Source organism: Budorcas taxicolor, chromosome 1 (assembly GCF_023091745.1).
Source record: "Budorcas taxicolor isolate Tak-1 chromosome 1, Takin1.1, whole genome shotgun sequence".
In the NCBI taxonomy this organism is placed as follows: domain Eukaryota; kingdom Metazoa; phylum Chordata; class Mammalia; order Artiodactyla; family Bovidae; genus Budorcas; species Budorcas taxicolor.
The window spans coordinates 194,647,608-194,666,976 of NC_068910.1; the positions used below are offsets into that span (position 1 = coordinate 194,647,608).

The 19,369-nt window shown below is 42.4% G+C and overlaps 1 protein-coding gene across 1 annotated transcript in view; it reads right to left on the reverse strand.

The window, feature by feature from the left end:
* Window positions 1-5,114: 5,114 nt before the first annotated feature.
* ESYT3 (extended synaptotagmin 3) overlaps window positions 5,115-19,369 on the reverse strand; it is a 53,726-nt gene continuing 39,471 nt past the window's right edge. The window contains exons 11-23 of the mRNA XM_052646840.1: window positions 18,450-18,498; window positions 18,145-18,234; window positions 17,701-17,763; window positions 17,535-17,597; window positions 16,934-17,002; window positions 16,316-16,402; window positions 15,599-15,748; window positions 13,269-13,738; window positions 12,489-12,587; window positions 11,656-11,787; window positions 6,359-6,464; window positions 5,479-5,528; window positions 5,115-5,151 (exon numbers count right to left, since the gene is read on the reverse strand). Of these exons, the coding sequence (XP_052502800.1) occupies window positions 5,115-5,151; window positions 5,479-5,528; window positions 6,359-6,464; window positions 11,656-11,787; window positions 12,489-12,587; window positions 13,269-13,738; window positions 15,599-15,748; window positions 16,316-16,402; window positions 16,934-17,002; window positions 17,535-17,597; window positions 17,701-17,763; window positions 18,145-18,234; window positions 18,450-18,498 (1,465 nt within the window). The remainder of the gene's footprint in view (window positions 5,152-5,478; window positions 5,529-6,358; window positions 6,465-11,655; window positions 11,788-12,488; window positions 12,588-13,268; window positions 13,739-15,598; window positions 15,749-16,315; window positions 16,403-16,933; window positions 17,003-17,534; window positions 17,598-17,700; window positions 17,764-18,144; window positions 18,235-18,449; window positions 18,499-19,369) is intronic.

A 19,369-nucleotide genomic window follows, 5' to 3' on the forward strand; every position in this document is an offset into this window, starting at 1 on the left:
AGAATATAGTTAAAGATGTAGAGATTTATAGTCAGTGTTCTTAGTGTCTTATGTAATCTTTCTCTAGTCACAAACTGTAAAGTTACTCTTCTGTGTCATCTTACAGCTGTATAATTTTGCCTTTCACACTTAGTCTAATATACTTGGAGTTTTTTTTTTGTGTTTTTTTTTTAATGTGATGTAAGTAAAGGACTGTTACCTTTTCTGTCATGGATACCCAATTGTTTCAGCACTGTTTATTGAAAAATCTATTATTTCCCCTCTGCTTATAGTGTTTACTTCTGTCATATATTGAATATCTGTATGTGAATGAGTCTGTTACTGGACTCTCTTCTATTCTTTTGGTCCATTTATCTCCCCCTCACTAGTATCCCACTGTTTTTATTATTTTAACTTTAAAATAAACTTTGGTATCCCACCCTTTGTATTTCCATGTGTATTGAGTCTGATTATTAAATTATACACACAGACACACTACATATTGAGATTTTTATTGAACTTTCATTAAACATAGGATCAGTGGGGAAAATCAGAATCTATAATGTTGGATCTTCAAACTCCTACTGTAGCATAGCTCTCCACTTGGTTAGGTTTACTTTAACATTTCGTAATAAAGTTTCATAATTTTTCTGTAGGGATTATTGCCAGATACATTCATAGTATTTGATCTTTATGCATTTATAAGTTGTCTTTTTAAAATTTCATTTTCCAACTGTTTCAGAAATAGAGAACTATAATTGATTTTTAAATGTTTACTTTATATTCAACAAAGCAGTATATCTTTAGATTATTTTGGATTTTCATACTTATGATCATATCATCTGCATAAACAGTTTTGGTCAGATAAACCTGTTTTTCCTTACCCAACTACATAGGCCACAATATAGGGCTGAGTAGAAGTGGTGATAGGAATCAACCCTTTCTTGTTGCAGATTTCAAAAGGAAATCTTTTAATGCTTCACTGTTAAGCGTAATGTTGGGCTTCCTTGGTAGCCCGGCTGGTAAAGAATCCGCCTGCAAAGCAGGAGGCCCCGGTTCAATTCCTGGGTTAGGAAGATCCAAGGGAGAAGGGATAGGCTACCTGCTCCAGTATTCTTGGGTTTCCCTGGTGGCCCAGATGGTAAAGAATCTGCCTGCAGTGTCGGAGACCTGGGTTTGATCCGTGGGTTGGGAAGATCCCTGGAGAAGGGAATGGCTACCCATCCCAGTAATCTGGCCTGGAGAATTCCATGGACAGAGGAGCCTGGCAGGCTACAGACCATGGGGTCCCAAAGAGTCAGACATGACTGAACGACTTTCACTTGGTACCATTACTATAAACAGAAGTCTAAACTACCCTTGGGTTTGTCATTTTCAACCTTTTACTTTCAACACTTCTGTGTATTTGGAGTGAACCTCTTGTAAATAGCATATAGCTGTACTTTTAATTTTCATGGAATTTGACATAGGTTTTAATAGTGCCTTTACTATGATTGTGGCTCAGCTGGTAAAGAATCTGCCTGCAATATGGGAGACCTGGGTTCTGTCCCTAGGTTGGGAAGATCCCCTGGAGAAGGGACTGGCTACCTACTTCCAGTATTCTGGCCTAGAGAATTCCATGGACTATATAGTCCATGGGTCACAAAGAGTTATTACAAGTATATTTAGAAGTCTTTTGCCTATCTTTTCTTTTTTTTTATTTATCATATTTTTCTATGCTACTTTTTTCTTTTCTATTTTTTTGGAGCAGTGTTGAATTTTTATTTCTTCTTCACTACTGATTTGGAAGTTTTATATTTCAACTCTATTGATTTTTCTATTATTACTCTATATTATTGGTTATCTTAAAATTTTTAATACACACTTAGTCAAGGTCAGGTCAGAAGACAAAAACTACATTGCACAGGTAGCCTAACAGGAAACATTTAAAATATGAATTGCTGACGAGTAAAAGTAGTTAACTGCTAAAAGGAGACATAAGAGGACTCTAAGGAGAATGCAGTAGTGACTTCAGAAAGCAGATACTACCCCCAGGGATAAAGGGGAGTAAACAAGAAACGAACTCAAGAGTGCCTTCACTGTAAATATATCAACTTAAGAGGCTATTTAAACCTCTGAGTAGAGGTCTGGCTGCCACAGGAACAGGCAACCCACTTGTGGCAAGTAAACTTGCCAGAGGGTGTTGGATGGTGCTGAACCATGAAGACTGTGTTTATGATTGCAGGGCCCAAGGGCATGAGCCAAGAGTAAACTGTGGTGGGTGCTTAGGTAACAGAACAGCCTCACACGACAGTCAGCTAGCTGCCGTGGATAAGGGCACCTCAGTAAAGGAAGAAAAGCCCCTTCTTCCCACTCTGACTTTGCAGTGTCTCTGCAGTGTCCTCAATTGATAAGCCTAACATCAAGACCCCTGGCAGAGGGGAGGAGGCTGTGTTATTTCTAGTATCAAAGCAGGGCCAAGATGGGTTGATTTGGAGCTGAAAGGTAACTAGTAACTGCCACATACAAAGCTATATTTTAAAATATAAAACTCCTTAGCTTCTTAAATAAGGACTTGAATACTTTGAACATTCCTCTGAACCAGCTTCAAGGCTCTTAGATGTCAGTACTAGCCCAGTTTTGCAGACATTTTAGGTTGCTTGCTTCCTTGTTTAAAACAGTCAAGACTTACTTAGGTTTACCTTACTCTCTGTTGTTTTCCACAAGCCACTCCTGCCTTATGTTACATTTTGTTTCTTGCTGAAATACATCCAGTGGCCATTTTTCAATTTGGTATTCCCATGTGCTTCATATTAAAAAAAATTGTTTTTTTTTTTTGCCTGTGAGCTTCCTTTTAGTGGGAATTATCTGCTGCGGTGGTTCCACGTGTGTCCTAGATGGGAATCACAACCCTAGGGGGCAATTTTGTGGTTGCCCCAGTCAGGGCTTGACATGGTTCCAGGTTCTAAACCCAACTTCACATTAGTTTCGAGGTTTCCAAACTAAGTCAGTTGTGTGTAACTTCAGACCCCATGTTCCGACAGGAGAGAGTAGCTGACTGTTTCCACCCATTGCTGACAACCAGTTCCTTGTCCTCATTCTCAGCCAAGGTGTTTTGTGAGGACAAAACTTTCCAGGCTCCATGTCCCTTACATAGTAGCTTTACCTTTTATCCAGTGTGCTAAAATTCTGGTTCTCTTCAAAACACCCTCTTCAGTTCCTATATGCTACTTTAGATTTTCTCTTTGAACTATCATTGGAACTTAACCTGTGTTACTTTTTACTCAATCATGTTTAAAATCATGCTTAAAATTTATGGTTTAATTAGGTTTTCTGTGTGTTTGGACTAGAGGAAGGATAGGTTTTCACTTGTCTGCTTTGTCTGCCATTTTGCTCAGTAGTAGTTTTAGGGTTGCTAATATTCAGGAAATGATATATGATACATTCCATTTATTACTCTGGTACTTTATCATTTCAAGGAACTTGTCTGTTTAGCGAACATTACAATGCTGCTGTGAGGTAGATAGGACAGGCATCAATTGTCCTATTTTATAATGAGAACTTGTCACTCAAAACAGCAAAAACAAATGTTATTACACATCTGCCATGTACTTAGTATGGATGTACTAAGTCTTGTACTTAGTCTTGGATGAGGGGGGTGAAAATTCAAGTAACTTGAGGTTAATTAAAGAGTAAACAGAAACATCAAATACCAAACAATACAGATAGTTTCTTAGCATATGACTTTAGTAGATATTTAATAAACATTTTTTAAAATTAAAGGTTACAAGGCAGGGAATTGTTAAAATGAAGACTGTAGAATGTTGATCGTAGATGCTGTAGGTGGGGGGAGAGGCCCTTTCAGTGTGCACTGGCTCAGTGGAGGAGGTGAGTTTGACATAGGCCTCTAAGAGGTGAGTAGGATTAGTAGGCAGGATATATTTGGACAGTTCTGGAACAGAGCATCTGCACATGAATAAGGCAGCCAAAAACTGGAGACCTGATTGTATTCAGTCTAAAACACAAGGAGTGGGCTTGAATTTTGTAGAAAACAGGAAAGAGATAATTTATAAGTGAGAGTAACCTGTCAGAAACTTTGTTTTAAGATGTTACATTCTTTAGACATGTTACATTCTTTAGAAAAGCGGCAGTGAAAGCAGTGGTGGGAGAGGAAGCAAGGGCAGGGGCTGCTGCCTGAGCAGACAAGTGACAAGAAGACTTGACAGCAGCTCTAGGAACATGAGAAACGACAAGAATATTTGGTTTTATAAAGTCTGAAATGCAAAAGAGGCACTTGTTTAAATATACAGTTTACATAATTTGTTTTTAATGTTGTGTAGGTGAATCAGCCCTCAGAAAAGTGGAACAGAATTCCCAAACCTATCTAAAAGAGATACGGAAAGCCCCTGTTCTCTCTGGCACTCCAGTCTCCAGTGCTCTGCTATGGGAGTGCAGACAGACCTGGGCTTGAAACTCTGTTTGCATTTTCTTAATAGAAATAATGCCACATGCTGGAGTTTGATCCCAGGCTATCCCACACTGAAGTGCTTAACTCAAGGTATATAGGTATATCACTAACATGGTTGTCATCAGGAAAGTATGTTTTAGTTCCACAGATACAGGAACAAACCTCCAGAGAAGTACCAAAGATGGCAGCCAGTAGAGCTTAGGTAGAGTTAGCTTTCAGAACTTTTGGGTGGGTCACTTTTTAGTCCCATAGAAAAACCCTCTTCTCTGCGTCAGTCCCTGCCCAGGAGTACTGACAGCTGCTCCACAAACAGACCTCCCTCGTCTTCTGTGTCTAAGACAAGACACCTGGTGGAGACATGCATGCAAGTCCTAAGTCAGAGAAAATTCACCACTGAGGTTCTGATCATGTGTTAGGCACAGATACCCCACTTCTTTTTGGATTTAAACAATTAAACCCAACCAAGAAAGAGTAGTTCTTTCTTTTACATGTGTTTACCACTGCATAATACTATCCACTCATGCAGTTACACTGCACACAAGAATGTGTGTGTATGTGTATATATACACATATGTATGTGTATATATACACACCCACATATATGTGTAGTTTCAAATTGCTATTGTGATTTAAATTATAAAATATACATATGTACATATTTAAAAAATAAAGATGTTGTTGTTCATCATCAACTTCTAGGCTGTCCATCTGGAGTCAGCTCATACCTGTAAGACAGTTGGGTTTGGACTTGTGTTAGTACTGCAAGTGTGTTGTGGCAATATCAGGACAGGTGGCCTAGTCTGTCCTACTTGGGCCTGTGGGACCAGCAGAACTCATCTCTGTAAGCTGACCAGCCAGGGTTAAGACTAGAGCTTACAGCGGTTCTTTAGATAAGTGAAGTCTGTAAGCAGTAAAGCCTTAAGTAAAAGTGATAATGTCCCCCTCCTTGATAAGATATTGAAGAGGGAAGAATTTCGGAAACAGAATATGGGCAACCACCTGAAATAAACTGAGTAGCAGATTTAATGTGATAAAATGAAACATTCACTTACCACTGTGAGAAGCCCTTAATCAGATCTTCTTTTGATAAGTCAATCAGTACCTAAACAAGCATAAATTATCAGTTCTCTTCCTCAAAACTGCATTAAATGGAAACATATTGGGATAAATGAAACTGATCCTAAAAAGGGCCTCCTTGAGTTTTGAGCAATAGTTCTTTTTCCTTTGACTTCCTTTTTCCTACTGACCTCTCCAGAAGGACAGTACTGACACCAACCTCAATGTCCTAGGAAAAGGTGAACTGCTATTTGCAGTTGTACCTCAGGAATTTACATAACGAATGTTTTAGAGAAAACAGCTTGCCTTTACTTACAAACTGATCCAGAATTTTAAGCAAGACACTATAGTTTTCTCAACAATAAAAATGGGAATATCATCACCTACTTCACAGAGTGGGCTTTAAAGAATGAGCATAAGATAATGTTTAAAATACAACAACTACAGAGTGTACAAATACCATTCTTTTTTTGTCTCTCCTTCCTAAGGATTATATTTCCTTTACTTCTAACTTTAAGTTAAAATAACATTCACCACAAAAGTCTTGACATAATGAGATCCAAGCTTCACACAATGCTGTACTTGTGAAAACAATACTTAATATCATAGTAGAGGTTCAAATACTTTTGTAGTGATGAACTTGGATATTCTTGAGTTTCTTAAAATAGGGTTTATTAATTTATATACTTTAGTCTTAAGAGTATTTTTTAAAAGGCACAAAACGAAAAACCTCCCAGTGAGGCTGTATCTTCCTTAAAGTCAGTTCTGATAACAAACTGATGATCGCATCAAAATTTCAGCAAGGATGTGTTCCACCTGTGAACTCCAGGTAGCCACCAGGAGGGAAAGAGTACCAAGATCCCCTTTTGTACTTACCTTTCCCAGTTCCTTCCTTCTGTGTGAACCAAATGGTCTACTGTTTTTCACTGCGACATCTAGTGACCTCTTCTTTACTTCATCCATGGAAACAAAAAATTCAAATCTTTAAGGAGCAGAAAGTCAGAAATGAGATTTATATATTTTAGTTACTTTCATTGAAAATCTCTAGTGTTTCATCCATTTTCCTGCCGGTAACACAGAAGATACAGACTGTCTACTGTTGCAGGTGCCACAGAGAATCTAGAGCAGTGTTGGGTTGCAGCAGATACTCACTGCATCTTATTACAACCACGGTCCTGTTACAAAACCTGGGGGTGTCGAGAGGCCATTTACCCCTCTTGAGAGCTGCTTTGGACTGCTGTGCTTTGGGGCTGCTGCTTTCCTTCTCTGACTCTGCTCTGGTTGTCGCTCTGTTCAGCTGTCCCTTCTCTCTCTGAACTCTGCCTGCCCTTGGTACCACCTCAACCCCTTTTTGTTTTCTTCTGACCAACTAAGGGCTAGGATGCTGAATAATTAGTTTTGCTGAAATTGCATGGAAAAAAGTGGCCTTTTCCCACTTGTGCCTGTGGAGTAGGGCAGAGGAATCTTAGTATACAAGCTTTGTCACATACTCACAAGACGCCTCTGGACTCCTTACTTCAGGATTTTTTTTTTTTAATCTTTAAATTTTTTTAAATTGAGTGAAGATTCTTTAAATTCAATAGTGCTTTACACTTTTCAAAAGTTTGACATGCATGATTTAATATAATCCTTTAATATCTCTTAATTTTTTAATTGAGATATAAATGACAAAGGATTATTAGTTTTATATGTCTAATACTGTGATTTGTATATGTTATAAAATGATCAGTCTAAGTAACATCTATCACCACATATAGTTAAAAAAAATTTTTTTTCTTGTGATGTGAACTTTCAAGATCCACTCTCCTCGCTACTTTCAAATAGGTAATTATTATTAACTATAGTCACCGTGCTATACATTATATCCCCATGAATTACTCACTTAATAGCTGGAAATTAGTACCTATTGACCCCTGTCATCTATTTCACACACACCCTAATCTCCACCTCTGGCAACCACCAATCTCTATATCTATGAGCTTGGGGTTTTTTGTTTGGTTTTTTGGTATTTTTAGGTTCCACATATAAGTGAGATCATAAGTAATTATCTTTTTCTAACTTATTTAACTTAGTCGAATGCCCTCAAGGACTATCCATGTTGCAAATGGCAAGATTTCTTTTTTTATGGACATTTAGGTTGTTTCCATGTCTTGGCTATTGTAAGTAATGCCACAGTGAATACCGGTGTGCATATATCATTTTGAATTACCGTTGTTTCAATAAATACACAGAAGTAGAACTGCCTGGTAGTATGGTAGTACTATTTTTTAATTTTTTTTTTTTGAGGAACCTCCATACTGTTTTCCATGTGTTCTTGCCTGGAGAATCCCAGGGACAGGGGAGCCTGGTGGGCTGCCGTCTACGGGGTCGCACAGAGTCAGACACAACTGAAGCAACTTAGCAGCAGCAGCATACTGTTTTCCATAGCTGCCCCAGTTTACATTCCCACCAGCAGTGCCCAAGGGTTCCCTTCCCATATCCTTACTAACACTTACTATTTCTTTTTTTATAATAACCATTCTCAGAGATATGAGGTGATATCTCATTGTGGTTTTGATTTGCATTTCGATAATAACTAATGATGTTGGGCATCTTTTCATGTACCTACTAACCATCCATATTTCTTCTTCAGAAAAATGCCTATTCAGAGCCTCTGCTCATTTTTTAATCAGATTTTTTTTTTTTTTTTTTTTGCTGTAGAGTTCTGTGAGTTTTAATATAGATTTTGGATATTAACTGCTTACCATATATCATCTACAAGTATTTTTTCCGATTTGGTAGGTTGTCTTTTTATTTTGTTGGTTTCCTTTCCTGTGTAGAAGCATTTTAATGTGGTCTCAAGTTGCCTCGCTTGTTTAGTCTTGCTTTAGTTGCCTTTGGTTTTGGTGTCTAATCCAAAAAATCGTCACCAAGACTGATGTCAGTGAGTTTAACTCACCTAAGTTTTCTTCTAAGAGTTTCATAGTTTCAGCTCTTACATTCAAGTCTGTAGTCCATTTTGAGTTAATTTTTGTGTGCAGTGTAAGATACTGGTTGAATTTTATTCTTTTGCATGTGGCTGTCCAGTTTTCCCAACACCACTTGTTGAAGAGATTGTGCTTCCCCCATTATACATTCTTGTCTCCTTTGTCATAAGTTAGTTGGCCATATATGTGTGGGTTTATTTCTGGGCTCTCTATTCTGTACCACTGATGTCTCTTTATGCCAGTACCATACTGTTTTGATTATTACAACTTTGTAATATAGTTTGATGCCCGGAGGCATCAGGGAGTATGATGCCTCTAGCTTTGTTCACCTTTCTCAAGCTTGCTTTGACTCTTTTGTGGTTCTATGCAAATTTTAGGATTTTCTGTTTCTGTGAAAAATGCCATTAGAAGTTTGATTGCATTGAATCTATAGATTGTTTTGTATAGTATGGACATTTTAACATTATTAATTCTTCCAATTCATAAGCATAATGTATCTTTCCATTTGTTTGTGTTGTCTTTGATTTCTTCCATCAGTGTCTTAGTTTTCAGAGCACAGGTCTCTTACCTCCTTGGTTAGATTTACTCCTAGATATTCTTTTTGGTGCAATTGTGAATGGTTTTCTTAATTTCTCTGCTACTTTGTTGTTAGTGTATAGAAATGCAATGGATTTCTATTTATTATGTTTGTATCCTGCAGTTTTACTGAATTCATTATAATAGATTTTTGGTGGCATCTTTAGGATTTTCTTTATAAAGCACCATGTCATCTTCAAACAGTGACGGTTTTATTTCTTCCTTTTTTTTTTTTCTTCTTGTCTGATTGCTATGGCTAGACTTCCCAGTACTGTGTTGAATAAACCTGGTGAGAGTGCTGGTCTTGTAAAGTGGGTCTGCAAGTGTTTCCTCGTCTATATTTTGGAAGAGTTTGGGAACGAATGGTATTAATTCTTCAAATATTTGGTAGAGTTCACTAGTGAAGCTGTGTGGTCCCTGGACCTGTTGTTGGGTGATTTTTGATTACTGATTTAAACTTCTTCCTAGTAATCAGTCTGTTCACATTTTCTGTTTCTTCATTATTCAGTCTTGGTAAGTTGTATCTTTCTAGGAATTTATCTTTTTCTTCTAGGTTATCTAAGTTGTTGATATATAACTATTCATAGTCTTTTATGATCCTTTGTATTTCTGTGGTATCAATTTTACAGCTTCTGTTTCCTCTTTTTTGTCCTTTTTTTTTCCACTTAGTGAGTCTAGCTAAAGGTTTATCAATTTTGATTATCTTTTCAAAGCTCTGAGTTTCATTGATTTTTCTTTTTTTTTTGTCTCTATTTCCACTCCGAACTTTATTTCCTTCCTTCTGTTAACTTTGGACTTTGTTTATTCTTATTCCTTGAGATGTAAGGTTAGATGGTTTGAGATTTTTCCTGTTTATGATATATGCATTTACTGTTATGAAATTTCCTCTTAGAACTATTTTTGCTACATTCCATAAATTTTGTTATGTTACATTTCCATTTTCTTTGAACATATTTTATTTGTTTTGATTTCTTAACATGATTTTAGTCTTCTTAAATTTAAGATTTGTTCGTGGCAGCCTAGTACTCTTGCCTGGAAACTCCCATGGACAGAGGAGCCCGGTGGGCTGCCGTCTATGGGGTCGCACTGAGACGGACACGACTGAAGCGACTTAGCAGCAGCAGCAGCAGTATATGATCTATCCTGGAGAATGTTCTGTGTCACTTGGGACTGTGTATTCTGCTGCTTTTGGATGGACTGTTCTATGCATTAGACCAGTTCATCTGGTCTAGCAAGTCATATATAGCTGTTTCCTTATTGAGTTTATCAGATGATCTATCCTTTGATGAAAGTAGGGTACTAAAGCAGCCTCCTTCAATTCTGAATGATAAGTTTCCCCAGTAGAGTATTTTTGGTTGGAAGCATTTTGCTTTTAGCACTTGGAATGTATTGTGCCACTCCATTCTGGCCTGCAAAGTTTCTGCGATAGTCTTATGTTGGGGGCTGGGGGTGGGGCCGGGTTCCTTATAATGTAATTACTTGTTTTTCTCTCACTGTTTTTAAGATTCTCTTATCTTTAATTTAGATATTTTAATTATAATGTATATGGTGTCAATCATGTACTCAACAAGAGACCTCTGAACTCTTTACTTCTAGGTTTACATTTAAGATCAAGGTTGCCAAGTCTGCCTTGTATATAATCCATGCACATCTTGCTGTTACAATTTTGAGAGAGAATTACTAACAGATTAGGTTTGTCACAAAAGTCAACCTCCTGTGTTCCCACATAGCAATTTTGACATCCTTTTATGTCGGAGCTCCCTTTGAAGGCAACATTTTTCACTTGTGTGACTGTAGAATATAGGATGGTGCCTAATATTAATAGAAAGTATTCAATAAATATTACACAAATTAATTCTCTCTCCCCACATTATTTGTTGATATCAGTGAACTAAAAATGTAGCTTTTGAAGGAACATATTAATCTTTAGACATGACCCAAAAAAGAACTCAGTACAACTCTTTTTAAAATGAGTAGTTGTTGATCAGGATAAGCAGAAACAAACATTATTAGGTAAATCATCCTAGGCTGGCTAGCAATGTCTTCTCTTAGGATCCCACAGCAAAAAGAAGCAAGTACCTTGTGATCAACTTGAAATCAAGAATAAGAATATTAAAGATAAGACTTAGCACCACAGACTCATCAAAAGCAAGAAATGTGATTAGACTCTGTCTGCTAATTTTGTCCCCAAGGACATGGGTGGACACACTGGGGGAAGGTATCTGTTCCATCTATGCTTGTTACAGGAGGGAAGACAGGCCAAAGAGCTTGGAACTTTGGAGGAAATTTTAGGTTCTTAGGTTCAAGGTATGTTTACTTATGTTTGAAAACAAACATCTGACTAGATTCTAATCTTTGCTGCCAAAGGGGGTTCGTTTAAAGAGAAAGAGTGTGGAACATTTCATAATCAGGAATGCTTTGGTCCACACAGGCAAGAAAAATGGTTAACTGTTTTGCTAAACTTCTCTGGCAGTCCTTTTCTCCCACAAAATGTAGAAGCTTCATGACTGTGTTGGTGTCCTGTTCAACCCCAGCCCTTCCCAGCATCTGGCAGTTGCCAGGCACACAGGAGATACTCAACAAATACTCAAGTGGCTGTGACACTCTAAGCAGGCCACCTGGGCCACTTACGTCTCATCAAACAGGGGCTCCAGGGTCTTCCGCTTCACTGAGGTCTTCTTACGACTTGCCCACCTCCTTTCTGGCAACAAGTAGACACGGACGTAGGGATCAGCTCCACTGCTGGTACAGGGCGTCAGGTTTCTGATTTGGTTTCAAACACATTAAAGGAAAGAGGCCCCTTGTTTTGAAATACTGAAAGCACTCATTTGGAGACTTCCCTGGGGACTCAGACGGTAAAGCATCTGTCTACAATGCGGGAGACCCGGGTTCGAGCCCTGGGTTGGGAAGATCCCCTGGAGAAGGAAATGGCAATCCACTCCAGTACTATTGCTTGGAAAATCCCACGGACAGAGGAGCCTGGTAGGCTACAGTCTATGGGGTCGCAGAGTCGGACACGACTGAGCGACTTCACTTCACTGTACTAGCCATACAGCTTTAGATGGCCTTGGAGATAAAAATGCCCTGTAATCTAGACCAAAAAAATCAAAAGTCTGCAGAATTTACAGGACAAAACATCGGATGCGTGGTTTTAAAAACATGTGTTTTTATGAAGTTTGGGGTAGAGCCAAGTACTTTTCCATGTAAAGGAAGTTGAAGATTCTTGAGAAAATGTTCTGGCTCCAGGGCACCCCAGACAGCTTTGCAGCAGATGTGTCTGAGCAACACCCTTGGTTCTGGAGCCTGTCAGCTCCATCGAGGATCCTGTTAGAGCGTTCGAACCTCACTCCTTCCAAGTGTCTACCTTGGGGCTGCCTGCCCCTGCCATTGCTCCAAGTGCCCCCACTGATTTTTGGTCACCTGACGCTCCCAAGGGCTCTTTCCTGGTCCTAATGTTTCTTTACCTGCAGCCGTTGATTAGCACACTGAGACAGCGCCGCAGACACACATAACGCACCGTGAGCTGAATCTCACCCAGCCCCTGATGCCCGAGGTCCCCGCCTCTGAAAAGAAAGGGCTTGTCATTTCTCTTGCCATTACGGGTGCTGGCCTCTCCCCCCACCCCCAAGAAGCATGTCAGTTAGCAAATTAATTCTCAGTAAGGTTCCTTTTAGTTGGAATTACGTCCTATCCCACAGTCATGTATAATTATCCTACTTCACTGTAGGGAGAGCATGGTACCATAGGAAGAACTCTCTAGCAGCATCTGCCTTTATACTGTGGTTTCTTGTGGAACCTTGGGCAAGGTACTCAACCTTTATGATAGAAAGTTCTGTCTTTTAGGGTTATTGTGAAGATCCAATTGCTAAGCCCAGAGTCAACACTTAATAAATAGCAGCCATTGATTATATAACTCCACATTTTTGGCTTTCCATATCATTCCAGAATAAATAACTCTTTAGAATTCAAGGTATGTTTTTGCTGTAAGGAACCTTAACAACCCAAGTCCAACACTGTTTTCTAGTTGGTATGTAGCTAGAGCCCCAGCAGACTTGTGGGCACATGCACACGTGCTTTCTCTCCCCACATCCTGTGTTCTTTCTAGCCCACCATGCTGCCTTATGAAACGATTTTGTGAAAAACCAGGACTTGCATAGCAAAGTAAGTTCATATCTACTGTTCCATCCAGGGAGGTATTTTTCATGCAGGTCATTTTAGAAAATATTAAGCAGAGAGGTGCATACTCAGTGTTGAGGCTGATATCTGTCAGGTCAAAGCAGGAAGAGGCCAGGGAGTTGAGTGAAGACATGCTGGGAGCCAGCCCCTTGGGTGGCCACGCGAATGGGGAGGCAGGGCATTTCATGGGTCTGGGTGACTTGATGGGCCCCGGAGAGTGGGGGCCTGGCACAGCCAGGTAGATGGTGGCCAGACTCTTCTTCCCCGTGGGTGCACTGTCCTTGCCTTTGGGCTCTGGGCCCGTCTCTTCAAGCATGGGCTTGGTGGCAGTGATGGTGGCAGAAGTGGGGTTCTTGGCAGCCTGCTTGATCTCAGACGCAGGGTCTGGAGGCCGTGGCAGATCTGTAGGGCCCTCTCCCTGGGGTGGGGCTCTAGGGTCCTGGCTGGTGGTGACCTTCTTAATGAACAGAGGGCCTTTCTTTAGGGCTTCAGGTCCTGTGTATGGACTTCCCAGCTCTCGTTCTTCCAAGTGCAGGAACTGTAAGCAGATGACAGGGTTGTTTATGGGCTGGCACACCACTTCCACTTTCTCCCTGTCTGCTCCGTCTGCTCTCACCTTCACCCCTGGGAAATGGTTCCTCCTCTCTTCTGGAAGGAACAGTTTCCTCAAAACTCTGTTCCTTCCTGACTGCCCAATCCAGCGGATTTTTACTCCCAGACCTATCTTCTTAACCTCTCTGCCTCTGGCTCCCGCTGACCAAACCTCATTACCTTTCTTCCTGCCTCAGTAATGGTCATGAAGACTCAGTTGTGACTCTCTTTTCTCTTTATATTAGTTCTGGCTGCTGGAGACCTGACCCATTTACCTTAGCCTTCCTGTATATCACCAGCTGTCTTCTGGATATGATCATTTCTAGCCACCACCTTATCACCATTGCTTTCCCCTAAAATGTGTTTTCTATCCAGATATAATCATGTGCTCCCATAGTTTCAAACCTCAGCCATTGTTTCTCCTTCTGCTTTTCCCATCAATCATTAAGACTCTTCCCAGGAAATTTCCATTTCCAGCAATATGGTGATCAAAATATTCTGAAAAACCTTTTGTTAGAAATGCTCAATAAAATGAAACAAACATACTTCTAAATGCATAGCCAAATTCACAAGAAAGTAAGGGAAATCCCTAGGTTTAAAAAAAAGCAAAAAAAGGAAAGAAAACTGAAAAAAGGTTAACTTTCCCAGGGTTATTTATCAACCTTAGAATCCAAGGGGTTCGGAGATGAGGCCTTGGGTCAGTGTAGGACCCAAGAAGGTGGGATATGTTTCACCCACCAGCAAAGACTGATGACAAGAAATATATCTCAGCCTGGACTATGGCTGGCGGGAAGTAAAAGTATTTCCTGAGAATATGGCACTGTATAGGTTTGTCTCCTATGAATTTTGGATTCATATTTATACAACCTGTGGAGGCACGAAACCCAAAGTTTGAAAATTAATGTAAAAATGGACTCAGGTTTATAATGTTCCTGAGGTGCCTGGTTGCAGCCAAAGCAGAACTTCCTTGGAAACAAACAACCTCACTTCAAGTCACAAAGGTAACACTGAACACATGTCTGCAACCCCAGTTACCAAATGTAGAAATGAATCACCATGAAAAAGCATCAACAGACAAAACAGACATCAAAATTTAACTCCCAAGATCTTCAGATAACAGGATTAGCAGACTTACATTTTAAGTATTTCCAAATGATTAAAGATGGACTAGAAACATGAAAAGAAAATACAACAAAGAAAAGATATTATAGATTTGGAAAACAAAGTGAAAAATGAAAAAATCGCCTTTGAAATAAAAACCGTGGACAGGTTTAATGGCAGATTGAAAGTGAAGTCACTCAGTCGTGTCCGACTCTTTGTGACCCCGTGGACTGTAGCCTACCAGGCTCCTCTGCCCATGGGATTTTCCAGGCAATAGTCCTGGAGCGGATTGCCATTTCCTTCTCCAGGGGACCTTCCCAACCCAGGGATTGAACCCGGGTCTCTTGCATTGTAGACAGACGCTTTACCGTCTGAGCCACCATAGCCAAAGAAAGATTTAGTGGTATGGAAAACAGGTCTGAGCCAATTAGAAGGTAGCACCAAGAGATAAAGAGAGAGAAAATATGAAGGTCAGGTCATGTTACGCCATGAAGATGATAACGTCCAATGTAATAGAAGGAAATGTAGAAGGAGGGATTAAAAGATTGGGGGAGGCAATATTTGAAGAGAAAATGGCTGACAATATACTGAAATTGATATTAAAAAATATGAATTCATCTCTGAACTTCTTCGCAACACAGGGCAGATACTTAGTACTGGGGTAGACCACCCCTTGCCCACCCTGGGGGAAAGGGGAGAGATTTACCCGAAGCACCAGCCTCATGGAGATGAGGCTGTCCAGGCCTGAGTGGTCCAGCTGGAAGCGCTGCTCCAGAGTAAGGTCTGCATGGGGAAGAATCTGGCACAGGGGGAACTCCAGCACTCCTAGAGCACACTCTTGGTCGTCATCAAGCACCTGGGCAATGGGCCAGTCACAAAACAAGATGATAACCAAGCCCCACCCTCGCCAGCACTACTCTCTTGGCTCCAGCCAAGACTGAGTTTACTTCGGTAAGCATGTTCTGTGCTTCTCTTGGCCTCTGGTTCTGTTCTGAAAACTGGAAATGAGACCTGACTTGGTCCCTGCCTTCAGTCAGGGCAAGAGAGTGACTCAGGGGAGAGGCAACCATGACCTGTATGAGGCAAGTTTGTCAATGCCTGGGGCCTTCAGGGCTTTAGGGACTGATGAGCTGTGCTGCTCTATGATGGGACTAAGTACATCATCATTAATTTCCTGAATAGATTTCAACCCAGGCCATACTAGGTGCTATTAATATTTAAAAACTGGAGACTCTGGCAGGGAGTGCCATGGGACTTAAGTTTGTCCTTCCACAGCCTCCTCCCCAGTGACCTTGGGCACCTGCTCATGAGATGTGGGCCCTCAGTATCCTCTCCTGACTCCCTGGGGAACCTGCTCAAGCCCCCACCCCTCGCGGCTTAGACGCCTCTGAGCTCTGTTCCAAGAGCCCAACTTCATGCAAACCTTCAGGTGCAGCTGTTCAGCAGCCACGTTGTGCACGAAGAAGGAGAACACCTGGCTCCACACAGGGTCCTTGCTGTGGGGACAGGTCTGGGGGCAGGAGAGAAAGGGAACGCTGAAGGGTTAGGTTGGGCAGAGCAGGGCACCAGTGCCCTCTGCTCTCACTCTGTCCACCCAGGGATAGACCCACACACACTGCAGCTCGTGGGAGGCACCAGGGCTGGGCAGCCAGACTCAAAGGTGAGGAGAGTGTGCCAGGAACTCTCACGGGGGCTGCAATCCCAAAAGCACTAGAACTCACTTCCCCAGGGAGGTGGGGGTGGGAGGGCAAGGGGACTTCTGCTGTGGGGGTGATGGAAAGGCCGTAGGCTGAGAGCCATGCCTAAGCTTGAACCCTGGCTCTGCTTTCTAGCTCTTAGAGTCACTGATCTCTGGTCCCCAGATTCTTGGACTATAGAACTCTTCCGTGAGGTTATCTTGAAGACACAGTGATATAAAGCACCTGTAATGTGCGCTGACACCTACTTCAGTGTAAGCTAATTCCCTTCACTTTTGCTTCTCTCCCTGAAGTGTTGGGGCCCCCATTTCCTTAGTCTTTGGCTGCACACCAAGCTGTCTTACCTTGCTCAGGTGTGTCTTCGTGCCTACGGAGAGCCTGACGTAGGAAGAAGGGTCTCTGCTGACTTTATTCTGTGAGGGGACAAATCCACGAAATAGAGATAGCACCCACAGTGCCAACTTGAGACCCCACCTCTCAACCTTCAGGAGCATCGGTGGGACCTGAGGCCACCCACCAGGCCTCCCTTTGAGAGAAGGCCTCCTTGGTGCTCCCAGGGGCCTGGGCTGCCATCACTGTGCCAGCACCTGGGCTGGGCTGACCCTGTGGGGAGCTTCCAAGTTAAAGACAGGAGGCATGGCTGGACACAGGTGCTTGTTCCCTAGAGTTGTGGAGACAGACAGGGTGGAGCTGAGCTCTGGCTTCCCCTGAGCTGTGTGACCCAGGCCCTTAGCTTCTGGGTCCTATTTTTAAATGGCAATAAAAATGGACACACAGCCACCGTGGGACTCAGGCATAATGGATGTGGGAGGAGCCCAGTGCCCAGCTCACTGCAGACTCAGTGATCCCCATTGAGTCATCATCCCCAGGCTGTGTACAGAGCAGACTGGAAGCTGTGGTTACTCGGGGAAAGGAGCTGTCACTTCCTTTCACACACACACTTACCCTGGCCAATCTGGACAGCTTTTTGGCTTGATATTCACCATTTAGGTACTCAAAAGGGCTTCTCTGCAGCACGAGAAGAATAGGGTGAATGAGCAACACATGGACATTTGAGAGTGACGGGCACAAGGCAGGGTGTGTGTGACGCTCTGGCCACGTCACCACTCACCGGCAGGTTGCAGGCGCTTTCCAAGAAGACCACGAGGATGGCAGTGGAAAAGCTCCCATGGTCCTACAAGCAGACACAGACCCTCACTACAAGCAGGAGACAGGCCAGTTTAGGAGAGCCCTCTTCATGGCTCCGGACTGGCCATACCTCCCCTCACAACCTAGCTCTTTGTTGAAAATACAACTGCAGCATGACAGACTCGAGTCTGAACTGGTGGACTTCCCTATGAACTGGGCTGACAGGCACTAACAGAACTTTTAAGGGTCCCATCCACCCTGTGTGGAGATGAGGGCTGAGGGACACGCTCTCCAGAAGGTGGGGCTGGCCAGAGGACCCTGAGCAAGATCTGCGGCTTCAGCTCCCTGCTCCACCCTCCTCCCCACACACCACTCACAAGTGCCCGCCTCCACCTTTCTGCCCAGAAGTCTGACACCCTGCAGTCACCTCAGTCACAGCGTCCGGCTCTGTGATCAGTGAAAGCCATTCCAGCCGCAGGTGCAGCCGCCCGCTTGTTGTGTTGTTCAGCGCAAACCACTGCAGGGGGATGGGGAGGGGAACTTGGGGACAGGGCTAGTGAGACCCCATAGGGCCCTGATAGGGGCTTCAGAGAAGAGGTGAACCAGAGCAGACAGGGTGGGCTCTAGGCTAGGAGAGGTGGTTAGGGAAGGCCAGTACTACAGTTTGGGGCAGAAGCAATGCTGTCCACAAGCTTGGGGGGGTGGGGGGATGGTTACAGGTGCCAGCTCTACCTCATCCACCACTCTGTTGGTCATGACATCCCCGAGGCAGATCTGCAGGCTGGAATACACAGGGAGCGAAGGTCAATTCAGCCCAGGGGCAGCAGCAGGCACGGAGGCCCACTCTGAAACGTTTCAAGTATCTGAGTGGGACCCTCAAGACAGGACCTTATTCATCCCAAGAATGAATGGAAGACCACTTTGGGCTCAAGCTAAGGAAGAATTGTCTAGCCATTGGGGCTGCTCCCATTGGGCATGCTGCCCAAGCAGGCAAGCAGCCCTGATCCCCAGAGGGGAATAAACGCTGCTGGACACACTGGCTCTGGATGCTCAGTGAGGGTGCTACTGGCATTTTGGCTGGGATGAGTCTTCATTGTGCAAAACTGCCCATGCATTGCAGGAATTTAGCTTCTCTGTCCTGTGTCCTCTAAATGCCAGCAGCACCACCTCCCACGGTCACTGTAATAACCCAACAGGCCCTTCCGTTTCCAAAACTGCCTCAGATGCCCTCCAGGGGCTAAGTATAGTTGGCATGAGTGTGAAAGAAGGTAATACATTCACCATGTGCCTCCCACCTACCCTGACAAAGCCCAGCTGGGAGGTCCTGATAGCCAGCGGCGGGAGTTAATTCCATGTTAACTGTTAGAAATGTGCTGGACCTCAAAACACACTTGAAAGCAGTTACATAAAATATGAACCACAGACACACTTCTAATCTGTAACATTACAAAAGTCACAACTCCTTTAAGGTGAAAATTTTAAAATGGTAAGTCACATCTGGTGGTAAGCTATTTCTTAGCCTGTTAGATTGTGCCTGTCCTATTTTGTTTCTACATTTTAAAATCACATGTACATGGAAACAAGCTAAACAACTTAGAAGTATGAAGATCTGGGTAAAACTGTTCTGCTCCCTGCTAATCCCAGTCTCTGAG